Raw genomic sequence first — 14301 nt, 5'->3', positions numbered from 1 at the left:
GTTCAGAAACAAAGGAACTTATGTACCATGTCCCACATCTGCAATGTTGGTTTTTCTAAACTACAGTCTGCTTTGTACACAGTCTGTCTCCTAAAGCTATCTCAGTGATAACACACCTTTATAACACTGCTTGCCTATGAGCAGGATACGACTGTAGTGATGTTAGGCTGTCATACTGGTATCTGTAAGGCAGTCCAGTATGTTTAACTTTCTGTTGAAGAATTGAAAATAGTTGCTTGAAATACCAAAATAACAACAGGTAGGAAGAGTGTAAGATACTTGTCTACCCGCCTGTGTTAGAGTAATGACTCCTGTGAAAAGAGAAGCTCTTACAAACAGAAATGTATATTAGGTCATTCAGATGCACTGTTAGAACGTTTAGAGTGAAGAACTAATCCTAACATGTTCAGAAGCTTTTGCCTTGAGGGACTATTAGCTGGTGTAAAGCCGAGTACTGTTTAGAAATTCTTGAATTCTAAGTACTGTTTGAAGTACTCGTGGTCTCTACTATAGTCTTTGTTCATCTCTCCTCTTACAGAACTGACAAGTGTTCAACAAGCCATGTCCGATGTAAATCATAGTTACGAAGATTTGGGAGTTTCTTTGAAGAAGAAGATTTCAGAACTAGAAAGTATGCTTTCAAAAATGCAAAACATTCAAGAAGAATCAACTTCAGTGATGCAGTGGTTACAAAAAATGGACAAAACTGCATCAGATTGGGAAGCTGCTCCAACTGACAGTGAAGCTGTTAAAGCCCAAGTTGAACAACATAAGGTACTTATGTGTCTTTAAAAAATATTCTTTATTGCAATTATTGGGGCAATTCCATTTGAACAGTTCATATCTCAGCATAATTTAATGTTGCGGAGAGCATTTTAATGATCCCAGTAAACATGCCAGTCAAGCTTTGAGAAAATCTGGCAGACTTTGTCAGTGGAGTAAAAGAAATGCTGGGTCAAAGAGAAGGAATTTTGTTCTTAAAAAATAATAATAATTGTGATGTTCAATTTAGATAGGTAAGAGTATATTGATTATGCAATGTACTCTTTTGATATCTGTAGTGATTTAGATATGTTTACTGGATTGTGGATAAGATTACGTGTCTATCTGTCCAAAAGCTGTTTCTGCAGCTGCTGGTTCCCTGACACTCCACAGATCTCCTGGATTCTGCAGCTGCAGAGGCCTAGGTCTGTTCCAAGGCAGCATTTCTCTTCAGCAACCAAGCCATGCATGCTAAATCATACAGCTGCACAAAAATCTCCTCCTCCCCTTTTAACTGATATGAGAAAACCATTAAATCAGCTGGAAGCTTCTGACCAGTTTGAGCATTAGAAATATGTGCTTGTAGCAGTGAAAGACAGTATTTCTGTATGTAAACGTTTGTCTATAAAGTGAAATGTAATAGGTAGCTGTTGAAGGGAAAACTTCTTTCCTTGTCTGTAATTGTGGGTAAATAAGGACAGAATTTGATGAAGCTGAGGTATATTTTTTTATACTTGCTTGTCCACCCTCAAAAATGAACCTGAATTGCTACTGATATTCCTTGAGTTTGATGTTCCTCAAACTTGGCAACATTTCAGCCCTGAAACTCATACTGTAAGTAGAAAAACCGTTGCTCCTTTATTTGTAATGAAGACTATTCAAGGCTAACAAGACCATCTTACTCCACTGTGGTAATAGAAGAGTATTCATAGTCAATTGGAAAACTGAGTGATTCAGCAAGAGACATCCTTTTGATGCAATTGGACCTTTTCCTTAGAGTTCTAAATTAAGCACAGATTTGTTCAGTGTTTTTGAATGGGATTTTTTAGGGATAGCTAAAATGCAACTCCACAGTGCTAGGTCTAGCAGTTCTATGTTCATATAAGTGACCTTCGCCAGGCATTCACTTCCATCTGTAAGAACTGCATGAAGTGTTCTTAAGGAACTGCTGGGACATCTCAGTCCTACTGCTAGGTTTGCTCTTAAACTATGGTGCTCTCTTAATGCTGTTCTAGCAGTAGATCTGTGACAGCAGAACTTTCAGTGAGCTGCTCTGTATGGATGCCTCGTTGGAGTGTTTCTGCTTTGAACTTTACCATGCATTAGTCAGTTGGCATTCTCTGCAAGAGCAGTTTTTAACCATGTATATGATGAGACCTAATGGGTCTTATCTGTTTGAATTCTTCTAATTCTGTCACTCATTCAAACTAAACAGTAATATTATTAACATAATCTATATAGATCAGGTCATTTATTCCGAAGAACATGAAGAGCCAATGTGTGCCATTAGAAAGGATTTCTACACTCATAGCAGAAAAGCAGTATGTAAGCACTAGACATCTGTGGTTTATTTTCATGCTTGGTATCTCAGTATCATGGACTTCAAAAATAACTTTCAGTTCATCTTTAATCTCTTTTTTTTTTTACTGCTTGATTTTGCAGCTATTTGAAACTGAATTAAAGCAAAGTGAGAATAAAGTGCAGGAACTGAAGGACAAAGTGACAGAGCTATTGGAGAAGAACCCCAACTCTCCTGAAGCACCTAAGTGGAGACAAGTGTTGGATAAAATAGGTACTTGAGTAAATTCATAGAACACAGACTCATTTGGAAGTCATTTTCTTACTAGTCTTTTTATGTTGTAGCAATAATTAGTTCTTTTATTATCTTACTCCCTCCTATGCCTTCTATGGAAGTAACTCCCATTTCAAGAGGATAGATTTGGAATAACTCCACTGAAATTGGCCATCTTTGAATTTATATAGGTGAAATATAGCTAAGCAAGGTACACCTCGAATCCATGTCTTATAGGGATTTATCTTTTTCAGGCAGCGTATGGCCCAGTTACAAAGTGTGGTACTAACAAAAGAAGTCACAACAGTTTTCATTTAAAAACACTTCGAGTTGTTGAAAATGTTCTGCATGCTTTTGTTCCCATGCACCTAGTAGCGATTTTTTGGCTTTTTGTTATTTTGGGGTTTTTTTTGCCATTTTCTAAAGCTGACTTCATAAATTTTGCCATTAAAAAAAAAAAAAAAAGGGAAATGATCATGTGTGTACAATAGATTTTGAGATAAATCAGTGTGTAATTGTCATGAGCTTTTGAAAGGAAACTAATGCAGAATGAACAAGGATCACAGACAGTGAAATGGCACAAGAAAATGAAAATAACACACACACAGTTCAGAGACACTGTTAGCAAAACATCAAAGCTGAGTCAGCAAGCACTGGCAATATCATAAAGTGAGGTGAGAAGTTCCAAGGCATGAGACTCAATGGCTGCTCTGGAAGCCACTTGCTACAAGTGGAAGAGCTCACAGTTTGACCTAGGTAAACTTAAGTTCACACTCTGCTCTTGAAATATCTACAAAGAAGTATCCTCATTGCCTGTCATAGATACCTGGTTTGGAAGTCTAAATTAAGCAGTTATTCTCCACAGGCTCCCAGTGCAGCTATTTGAAAGAGATGTGCTCTTTCAGAGGGCAGTTTAGAGCAGAAGCCTAAATTAAGTTTTATGCTCAGCCTTGGAAAGGTATCTTTTTCTTTATATCACTAAAAAGGAAGGATAATCAACCTAGATCAGGTACCTAAGTTGTAGGTGAGAGTACAGCCTTTTGGTTTTTATGTCTTTTCAAATCAAAGGCTAAATTTGGTGGTATTTCATCTAGTAATAACTGTCATCTAATTTTACTGCATGCTCTATATTCATCGTTCTAAAAATGCTGCATGTGGCAGTGTTGAACTGCAGACCTTTATCCAAATGTATATAGTTCTGACTGCTAGAAGATGAATTTGCTGCATCACTGCAATAAGGCATCTGGAGTTAATCAGCAAGAAGCCTTATTAGAGAGCTCTGTTTATGTTTTGTATATAGTCTGCTGTCTGGCAGCCCATCTGCTAAAACATGCATGCAATATGTCAACATTATATTGTTAGACTCCAAGTGGAAAGAGCTCAATCAAGTTACATCTGAGAGACAACAAAAACTGGAAGAGTCTTCAAATTACCTGACCCAGTTCCAGACAGCAGAAGCTCAGTTAAAGCACTGGCTTGTAGAAAAGGAGCTAATGGTCAGTGTGCTGGGACCACTATCAATTGACCCCAATATGCTGAATACACAAAAGCAACAGGTTCAGGTGAGTAAGGATAGCCAACACGCATCGATGATTTCAGTTTATTCTGTGTTTTTGTTTGTTTGTTTGTGGGGTGTGGGTTCTTGTGTTTTGTTTGTTTCTTTTTTTACATTTGCTTATCAGTAAGTATCAGCTTGATTCATACCTGACTACAGTGACTACAAGAAAAAATTGCTGGGAGACTGAAGAAAGATCAGAACAGCTACAGGAAAAAATAGTCAGGACTTACCTTTGAGAAGTTACTGATCCTCAGATGTATTTTCTTTTTTAACCATCCTGTGATTTCTCTGTTGTCTAATGAAAGCATTCCTGGGAAGTTTTATTAATTTGTGTGTGTATGTAATATTTTGTGGTTGGTCCTCAAATGCAGTCTGTGATGTAGAGCTGGCTTTTTGAAATTTTGTTCTCTTGACTGCACCAGTAGCTAATAAAAAAAAAGAGTAAAAAGAAACAACTGAAATGTAGTATTGTGAGTAGATATGGAACCACAAGTGTGAAAAATAGAAGAAAAATATAAAGTAGAGTAGTTCGTTTACAGAAACAGCAAACCACAGAAAAAAATAAACAAACATTGAATTAGTTGCAGCAACTATAAGTTTTAATTTCAAATATTTATATTGCTGCCAGTTGATCTTGAATGTGGTGAGAAATGACATTCTTATTTTTAAAAAAAACATTATTCAAGTTGGTATATCCATATTGATTAAAACAAACTGTTTAAAACATGAAATGTTTTCTAATACTATGTGAAAATGACTTAAAAGTGTTTTGTAAATGCTTCAGAAACTTAGAAAGCTGGCATAAGATTATCATGTATTACTTAACAATCCTCAGAAGTTAAACCTCATTGACTTAAAAGAAAGGGTTTGGAACCCTCTGTAAACTAAGACTGTGATATTTGTCCCTTCTTCTGCACGCACTTCTGACTTGTCAAAAAATAAAATACTAGGAACCAGTGATATCAACTTTAAAGGTCTTACAGTACACAGTCAGTCATTTTGTGAATTATCCAAATATTCTCTGTAGTGTAAGGATCCACTGCAATAGTATGTCACAGTGCACCTTCTTTGAAGTTCTGTCTTCAGACAAATATCAAAACTGTCTAGGAAACGACACTTCTTGAATCTAAACAGTGATTATTTTACTTGGTACAATTACTTAATTATGGTAATATTAACAAAAATCGTTGTTTATGTGTATCTCCTGATTCAATTTCCATTAGATGATGTGCAAATTAACATAGAGTTTTTAGTTCTTTGATGGAAACACTTGGAAACAACATTCAGTAGATGTGTAGAAGATGCAGTTATTTCACTGGCTTTTTTATACTCAGATTAATTCTGTAAGGGAGCTTAGCTACAACAGATTCTACAGAGTTTTTGTCAGAAGCGTTTTGCTTCTTTTTCATGAAATAAGTTCTTCTTAAAATTTTCTTTATTCTCAGATTCTGCTCCAAGAGTTTGACACCAGAAAGCCACAATATGAGCAGCTAACTGTGGCTGGTGAGGGGATTCTGAAGAGACCTGGTGAACATCCCCCCTCACATGAAATTGTAAAAGAGCAGCTGGCAGCTGTGGCACAAAAATGGGACAACCTAACTGGCCAACTGAGTAACAGATGTGACCGAATTGATCAAGCTATAGTGAAAAGCACGGAGTATCAAAGCCTACTCAGAAGTCTGTCTGATAAGCTAAGTGCCTTGGATAGCAAACTGAGCAGCAGCCTGGCTGTGAGTACACAACCTGATGCTGTGAAACAACAACTGGAGATTGCTAAAGAAATGAAGAAGGAAATAGAACAGGAAATGAAGAGTGTAAATGCAGCTCAAGTTCTTTGTGAAGAGCTCTCAACACTGGTTGGAGAAGAGTATTTGAAAGCAGAACTTACAAGGCAGTTAGATGGTATCCTCAAATCATTTAAGGATATTGAGCAAAAATCAGGTTAGTATTTGTTTTAAAAGGAAAATAATTAGGGCATAAAATAAAGCGTCATTTTAACATTTGTCTTTAATGTCAGTAGTAAGATGTTGAGTGAGCTGACTCTAATACTAGCTGTCTATCAGTCCAAAAGTATGTTAGAACTTAGGAGAATGTCTCCATGCTTTGAAAAGGCAGAAATGATATGTCACCATATACAACTGTTTCTGTTGATTTGTTCCTTTGTTGACACAATACTTCAGATCTCTAGCGAGCAGTTATGGCAAGAGTTTAAAATAATGAAAGTGTTGCTCTCCTCATCTTTGCCTTCAGGTACATCCTTACTCAGTTAGGATACTAAAATAGATGCTGTTCACTGAACTACTTACTGCATAGGTGCACAGAATCAGCTAAAATTGTAATTTTTAGGCAAGCACCAGTGAACGGCTTGACAAAAGGTAGTGGTAATTATATAATACTGCCTGTGGCAGAGCTGCATTGGTTGTGTGCAGCATCTTCTATTCTGTGAACAACAGAACTGAGTAAGAAATAGAGTGCAAGCAATATTATATTTTTTTCTCCCAAGCTGCCTTAATTTTAGCTTTTTAATTTCCTCAGGTCACAAGGAACTTCAAAGGATCTCCCTAAAAACAAACAGCACCTTCAGGCCATGAGTTAGGCACTACTAGGCCATACTGCTTGATTTTCTCTGTGTGTTCACTTTATAATATCGTAAAACACAACTGCAGTTGTGTTGCCTGAATAGGACTTGGGTAGACCCCATCTAGCTAAGCTCACCTGACTTGATTCGTGCCCAGATGCCTTTGTTGCTACACTGTAGCACAGATACAAGACTATCCCTTGCAAGAAACTTGATTGCTTTGAAGTTAAACACTAACATGCTGAGAGACTGCCTTCCACTAATGAACATTCATAATAAAATCAGTATTAATTATTATTTCTTTGTTGAATACTAGCTGTTTCTGATAATAAGCCTCTATGCTGTCTTATCTGTAGATAATCATGTTCAGCAGCTTCAGTCAGCATATACCACTTCTCATCAGTTCCAGCAAAGATCTAAGGACTTTCAGGCCTGGCTAGATGGAAAGAAAGAAGAGCTGAAGCAGGCTTGCCCTATATCAGCCAAACTTGAGACCTTGCAGTCCCTAATTGAAGAACAGAAAGATTTTATGAAGACCCTGACCAATGAGATTAGTTCATATGAAAAAATTGTTGCAGAAGGAGAAAGTATATTACAGAAGACTCAAGGAGCTGATAAAGCAGCTTTACAGGCTCAAATTGCCACACTCAGAAGTAATTGGGATGAAATGGATAAGCAGATAAAAGAAAGGCAAGGTAAATTAACAGATTGTCTGGAGAAAGCACTCACATACAAGCAGCACGTAGAAAATTTGCAGCCGTGGATAGAAAAATGCCAAAGCAACCTGTCTGGATTAAAAGTCAGCATAAACCCTGTTGAAATAGAAAATTCTGTTGTTCAGGTGAGGGCCTGGCAGAAGGACCTGGATAAACACCATGGAATAGTGGAGCTACTGAATAATACTGCTGAAATTTTGCTCAGTGCAAGCCAAACAGATAAAGAAATCATTAAAGAAGAAACTAAGGTGCTGAATGAGAAAGTGAGTATGGTCACAGAACAATTACATAAGAAGAGAGAGTGCTTGGAAAATATGGCACAAAGGCTAAAAGAGCTTCAGGAATCATCCAGGGAAACAGAAAAGCAGCTTCAAAGTGCCAAAGAGCACCTGGAAGCTCACGATTCGCTTGGACCTCAGTCTTTCAGTAACAAACACCTGACAATGATGCAGGCGCAGCAGAAGGCTTTACAGGCTTTAAGGCCTCATGTTGATTTAGTAAGAAAGCTTGCCCAAGACCTGGTAGTAGAAGCTTCTGATTCAGCAGGTGTTTCTGACCTTTTGCTTCAAGCTGAATCTTTGGAGAAAGAATACACTGCAGTGAACCAGCAGGTTGAAGATAGGTGCTCCTTCTTGGAAACAAAACTTCAAGGAATTGGTCATTTCCAAAACAGCATCAGAGAGATGTTCTCTCAGTTTGCAGAGTTTGATGATGAACTTGATAGCATGGCTCCGGTCGGAAGAGATCTTGATGTACTGCAATCACAGAGGGAGGATATAAAACACTTCCTGAAAAAGTTGGAAGATCTTATAATGAATAATGAAAATGCTAATAAAAACTGTAAAATGATGCTAGCCACAGAAGCTGAAGCTTCTCCTGATCTTGTTGGTATAAAACGGGACTTGGAAGCATTAAATAAACAGTGCAACAAACTACTAGACAGAGCAAAAGCCAGGGAAGATCAAGTGGAAGGTACAATTAACCGTGTCGAGGAGTTTTACAGTAAGCTAAAAGAATTTTCCAGTCTGCTTGGGAGAGCTGAAGAACATGAGGAATCACAAGGTCCTGTTGGAATGGAAACAGAAACTATTAATCAGCAGCTGAATACATTCAAGGTAGGAACATTTCTTTCTTACTGCTGTCACTCATTTTACCACAACACAACTTTATTCAGTATCAGTGTGTAAATGGTTAAGTGCAGATCCTGGAGATGTCTTGTTTCTGTTCTACCCATATGCCTTTTATCTATTTTGAACAAGGTGCCTTGCAGCGATACTGGGTGTAAATTGTTATTATGCTTTGGTGCTGAAATGAAGCACAGATCTTGGCATATTTTAGGCTACAAAAGTGAATTTCCAGTGCTCACTGGAAAGATTTATAAATTACACAGGAGTAAGCAGTGTTTGAAAAAGATCGTAAATCTCCTAATGGCTGCACAGTAGCTCTCCATATTATGTGCTGCTTTGGATTCATTCCAATCTAATATCAATTCAGATGTTTTTGTGGCTTGGAAATTAGTTTGCAGTTAATCATAAAACAAGCTTCCATAACATGGTTTATCAAATCAGAAAGATCAGAAAGACAACCGTGTAAAAGAAGTAATGACATGCTTGGCCCAACAGAGGGTGCTTTTTGCTTGTTTAGACTAACCCACGTCGGAGTGGAAAACCGAACATTGAAACTTCAGCGTCGTTTCAGCTGAAAGTTACTATCAGTGAGAGTGATCTTTTAGAGTGTATAAATAGAGACAAAAATCTGGAACAAATGGTTACATTACAAGGAGATTCCATTAGATTGTCAGGATTAAAATTGTATGTCAATCTGTCACAACAAGTCTACCTTTATATAAAAGGGAAACAAATGTCTTTGTAAATAACAGAGCACCTTAGAAATGGGAAAACAACACAGCTAGTGCTGTTTCCTATGCATGGTGTCAGTGCTGTCTTTTGTAAGGATGATGAATAAGATGTCCAGCAATTGCAAACATCAGGAATGAGATCCTTGGCTGGTCTATGTGGGAACATAGTGTCTCCATAACCAAAGAGCTTGAAGATAAAAAAGACAAGAAAACCTGCATGCTTATATGCAGATGTGTGCTCTGTGATCGCATTTATTTTAGGTATTTGTAAACTGAGAAATGTGCTTTGCATTAAACAACTGTTTGAGGTCATGGAATTGCTTATGATTGAAAGCACAGTGCCATTAACCAGGAGGTGAAACATGATGAAAAGGTGAAGGGGATATTCAAAGAAGTGAACAGCAACTGCAGTAATAAAAAGCAGAGTGGGGAGCACTGGAAGAACAGAAGTAGGTAAGCAGGGAGAACAGAATAAGAAAATTTGTTATGTAAAGGCAGTAAGGAGGAGGGTAGGGTCCAAAGTTGCTCTCCTAGCACTCTGTGTGAGTTCTGCTGGTGCACATGGTGGCAAAATTACAGTAGGTGTACCTCTTCATACTCCAGCTCCTTCCAGAGAGCAGTTTTACCTGAGGCAGCACACTGTGGGGAGACTGGCTCCCAGCAGTCCTGCTCCACTCATGGTGCTTTGCTCGCAGGTTTGTGCGTGCACACAAACACACACACAACCTGAAAATGTGGCTTTGGCCACAAAACCACAGTCTAACCCCTTATGTCCTTAGCTTCTGCTGTCAAGCGCAATCAACTTCTGTTCCTCAGGAGTAAAGCAAAATGTTCTTTGTAGATAGATTTATTCACTGGTATCTTCATTCTCTTTGGGGAAGAATCTTGTGCTATGGGCCAGAGGTGGTTTTTGTGGTTGGACCAGTTTTTATGTGGAAGAGTAGAGCTTTCTTGGCATGACATGAAAATGCACAGTTATTTAAAAAAAAATAAACAGACTTTGAGTTGTATATTATGTATGTATATAGTTATATGCACGCATACATACTTGTTTTATTTATATTACTTCTTTGTGATGCACTTTTGCCAGTCAGGATAAAGTATTAAATTGAAGGTACTTACTGCCAGTGTTAGAATGTATTTATTTACAATGCAGATATAAAACTTGCTTTCTCTCAAGAAAAATCTCCAGTGGAGTTCATTTGCAAATAGGCTTCATTTGACTGTTACTTCACAAAGTACACCAGGAAGAGTATAATCACATGAAGAATTTGTCTCAATTAATGTAAAACACACAAAATTAATTACAAATTAATTCAGCTTTGTTAGACATTCTCCTCCCCAAAGATTTTATGGAATGCATATATTGGTATGAAGGAAAATTTCAGTAGATGAGATGTATTTGATTACACTGATTCTGTCTCCTTACTTGAAAAGTGAAATACAGATAATTCTACAGAAAAAACACAGCCCTCTGTTTGTGTAGCCACGTAGTGCCAGGATGTTTGCACATGGAGCAGTATTTGCAGCTAGGTTCTCTGGGAAAGAGAAAAACCCCCGAAACTGAATTGCTTTCTTTCTTGTAACCTTTGCTCAATTATTTTTAATACCGTAGAAGTTCTTCTTATCAAAAGCTACATAGAACTGTTAGAGATTTCATCAGTATGTAGTTCATTCGATTTGGGCTTTTATTTTCAAAATATAAGAGGTTGTTAAAAGTTGTTCGTTGTCTTCTAACTAGACTCTATAGGATTTTTTTAGCTAGCCTGAGTATTCCTACCAATTAGCTTGAACTAAGAGTTCAGTTGGTTTATGTTGGTTGTGTAGAGTGTCTGTCCTCCGGTTTTCACTTTGAGTGGAGATAATGTTGAGAAAATAATCAGAGGTTTCTCTATATGCTCAAATAAGAAATGGAAGGTATTGCACTTCCCAAAAACACCCTGATAGGTACCAACTTTCTACAGGTTTTACTACGGTTAGGGATGATGTTAGAAAGCATACTTAAAGAGCTTTTGTGAACTATTGCTTTTGAAAGTGACTGCTGCGTGTGAAAGCCTTCAGAGAATATGTTTAAAAAATGGTAAAATACCTTTTTAAATGTGAATAAAATCATTTTGTAGTGTAACAGATATGGACCTGTTGCAGTCACATGCTGACCCAATAACATGACAGAGCACCCTCTGCATTCAGTGAGGACCTGCTTGTGACTGGTATGGCTGGGAATAAGCACAGATGGCAGGATCTCAAAAATGCTTTACCCCCCTTTGACTGGTGTAGAACATGTTTTTAGCTTGAGAAGCCAGAGCTGAGTTTCTGTTTGGCATAATTTACAATGTTTTGGCTGCTCGAAGGAGCAGGCGGAATACGTGAGAAGGGAGAATTTGCCTCACGTGACTTAAATATTTTAATACGTTAGCTGACTGTATCAAAGCAGCGAGCAAACAAACAGTGTGGTGCTTTCGTATTTCCTGCATGAAGCCTCTCCTGCTCACTGCCGAACTGGGAGAGCTTCAGTTCTCTGTAGTTAATGCCCTGGCTAAGTTACGACACTGAGTGCCATATGCTGTCCTTACACCGGGGGCTGCGTTGTCGCTGTGCTGACAGCTCCGCACACTCAGGCGGCGGAGGTCTCCGTTCATTACGGGTTAATTTATGTCGCTGAACAGATTGCTTCTAGTGTACCGTCAATAAATGATCCTTGGGTCTCAAGCTGAGCACGTTGGCTCCCCAAAACGGAAAACGAGCCGGTTCGAGCGGCGTTGGTTGCGCTTCGCCGGGCCCCTCCGCTGCCCGCGCCCCCGCCCTGCCTTGTCCCGGCCCGGCCGCAGCGCCGAGGCCGCCCTGCGGGGGGCAGCGAGCAGCAGGGGCCGGGCACCTCCTCCCACCGCGGCCGAGCGGTGCGCGGAGGCCGGGCGGGGTGGGTGGCGGTAGCAGATGTTGCCTGAAGAATGAGAAAGGGCGTTCCTTCCAGCTCGGCGCTGGGAGGACGCCCGTCAGCTCGCGGGAAGCCGAGCGAGCTTATCGACTTGGCTGGATGCTACCCGCCGGCGTGCGCGGCCGGATCGCTTTTTCCTCGCCTTCTCGTTCGGCCGGGGAGGAGCGGGGAGCGCCGTGCCAGCCGCCGTTTGCAGCCGGGACCGGCCCAGCCCGCGCCGAGCCGAAGCCGCCGTGCCTTCGTGGGGGACGCCGCGGTTGTGTTTCGCCGCGGCTGCCTTAAACGGGAGTGCGGCTGTCCAGAACGGAGCGAGGAAAGCGCCGGGCCGGCCGCCTGGAACCTGACGCGGGGGAAATAACGGCTGAGTCGGCTGGGATGCTAGGAAACTATGTTTACCTATGGAACTCGTGAAGAGCTTGGGACGAGGAGGGAGTAAGCTGCCGCTCGGGTCGAGGTTGTTGATAGCTACTGCCAAAGAAGCGAAGGGCTGTTTTATTCTTCGTGCTTTGGATTTAACTTGTTTCTCCCCCAAGATTTTCTCAGTGCCTTGGTCTGAGCCGTGCGCAGGCACCGGGGGTCTGCCTTCCCGAGCTCTGGTACGATGCTTTATTTATAAAGGAGATGGAATTCTTGGACCCAGCTAAATGGATTACAGCTAATCAGTCACCTCCAAGAGATAATGTGCTGCCTTCGGTAATGCTCGCTCAATTGGAAGGCTTAATCTGCAGATTTAAGATACGCATTCTGACCTGAAGAAATAAGAGCGGCCTTCCATGGAGGGTTTTAAACATTTAAGCCACTGCTGGTTTTTGCTATACTCGGTTTCCCTGTGATATTGGAAGGTTTCTGTTCCTTTCTCACTCAAGCACTTTATGTTTTCAAGGGAAAAAGAAAAGAAAAAAACGAACTACCAGTAACACATCCAGGTAAAACTGCATTTAAACCAGTGCACTGATGACAACCTTAACCACCTCATAAGTTATCTTGTATGTTTTATATCTATGCATCCTGTGCTGAGGGCAAGTTTACTGTAGTTTTTTAGACAGACAGTGTTTTCTAAATGTTTCCCTCCTTTCTGAAAGCAGAAGGATTGTAGCATCTTGTGTGAACCCTTGCAAAATGGGGAAGCCACTTAGCAGGCCGGACTGTTTACGTCAGAATCCTCCGTGTGTGGGCAAAGGAGAAGAGGATGAAGACCTGAACATTGAGGACTGTTACGTCCCCCAGAGGTCCATCTATGACACCGTGCGGCTCAATGAGCAAATCGATTCAGGATCGAAGGGCAGCCTCTCCTCCAGACACTTCACGGACCGGACCTTACCCTACAGTCACCGAACACTGGATATCGGCACTCTGTGCTCCAATGGTGCCCTGACGTCCTCCAGTGCTTTTGAGCTCCGAAGCCGTGAGGCCAAGAAGTTAGATGAGAAAATGATCTTTGATGCTCTCAAGCTGAACGGCGATGTCATTCGAACGGGGGGATTGCCCAAAACGAAGTCTCACACAGAGAAAAAGGAGCACAGGCGGTCATGGAGAATGTTTGTCCCGCCCAACTTTTCAGATTACACAAATAAAAGTGAGTGCTCATTCAGTGAAACCGGTGACCTGTCAGATACAGCTAAATCAGGCAAATGCAAGTGGGGTACGAATTCTCTGACCTCAGAAGAAGATGATTCTGGTTTGTGCAGCCCTCCAACAGAAAGGGAAGAAAAACAAGATACGCTCTTAGCAGGGGAGCGAATGCAGGCACAGACTTTATCTTCTGCAGAAGACATCCAGGCAGTAGGTCAGCTCAGCCCATTCTTTCCAGCTCTTTGCAGAGAGCAGCAAGCCCCAGTGCTTGCAAGCAGCAGTGTTTTTGTCAGAGAGAGCTGCAGGCTGACTTCATGTGACATTGTGCCCTCTGGAAAAGTTAAACAAAGCAATTCACAGAAATGTGAGAGTGACCAGGAAGAGATGGGTGGAAAATACACTTACTTAGAAAGTTTCAGAAAGGAAACTCTGACACATGGCCATCCTCTTCAAGGTGATGGAGGAAGCATTTCCCTGAGTGAAAATGGAGTGGAAAATGGCTACAACATACGTGGAAAAATTAAAACGCA

At 40.4% G+C, this 14301-nt stretch overlaps 1 protein-coding gene across 9 annotated transcripts in view; it reads left to right on the top strand.

The window, feature by feature from the left end:
• Positions 1-14301, top strand: part of DST (dystonin) — a 293875-nt gene that overhangs the window by 210215 nt on the left and 69359 nt on the right. For all 9 annotated transcript variants that reach the window (XM_042893142.1, XM_042893128.1, XM_042893120.1 and 6 more), the window contains 5 exons: positions 539-774; positions 2425-2554; positions 3917-4116; positions 5558-6053; positions 7047-8521. In XM_042893142.1, coding sequence (XP_042749076.1) covers positions 539-774; positions 2425-2554; positions 3917-4116; positions 5558-6053; positions 7047-8521 — 2537 coding nt within the window. The remainder of the gene's footprint in view (positions 1-538; positions 775-2424; positions 2555-3916; positions 4117-5557; positions 6054-7046; positions 8522-14301) is intronic.

The sequence above is a fragment of the Lagopus leucura genome, unplaced genomic scaffold (assembly GCF_019238085.1).
Source record: "Lagopus leucura isolate 7727_CA_CO unplaced genomic scaffold, USGS_WTPT01 Super-Scaffold_73, whole genome shotgun sequence".
Lineage (NCBI taxonomy): Eukaryota > Metazoa > Chordata > Aves > Galliformes > Phasianidae > Lagopus > Lagopus leucura.
The sequence above is the reverse complement of the archived record's forward strand: the minus strand, read 5'-3'. Positions and strand labels throughout refer to the sequence as shown.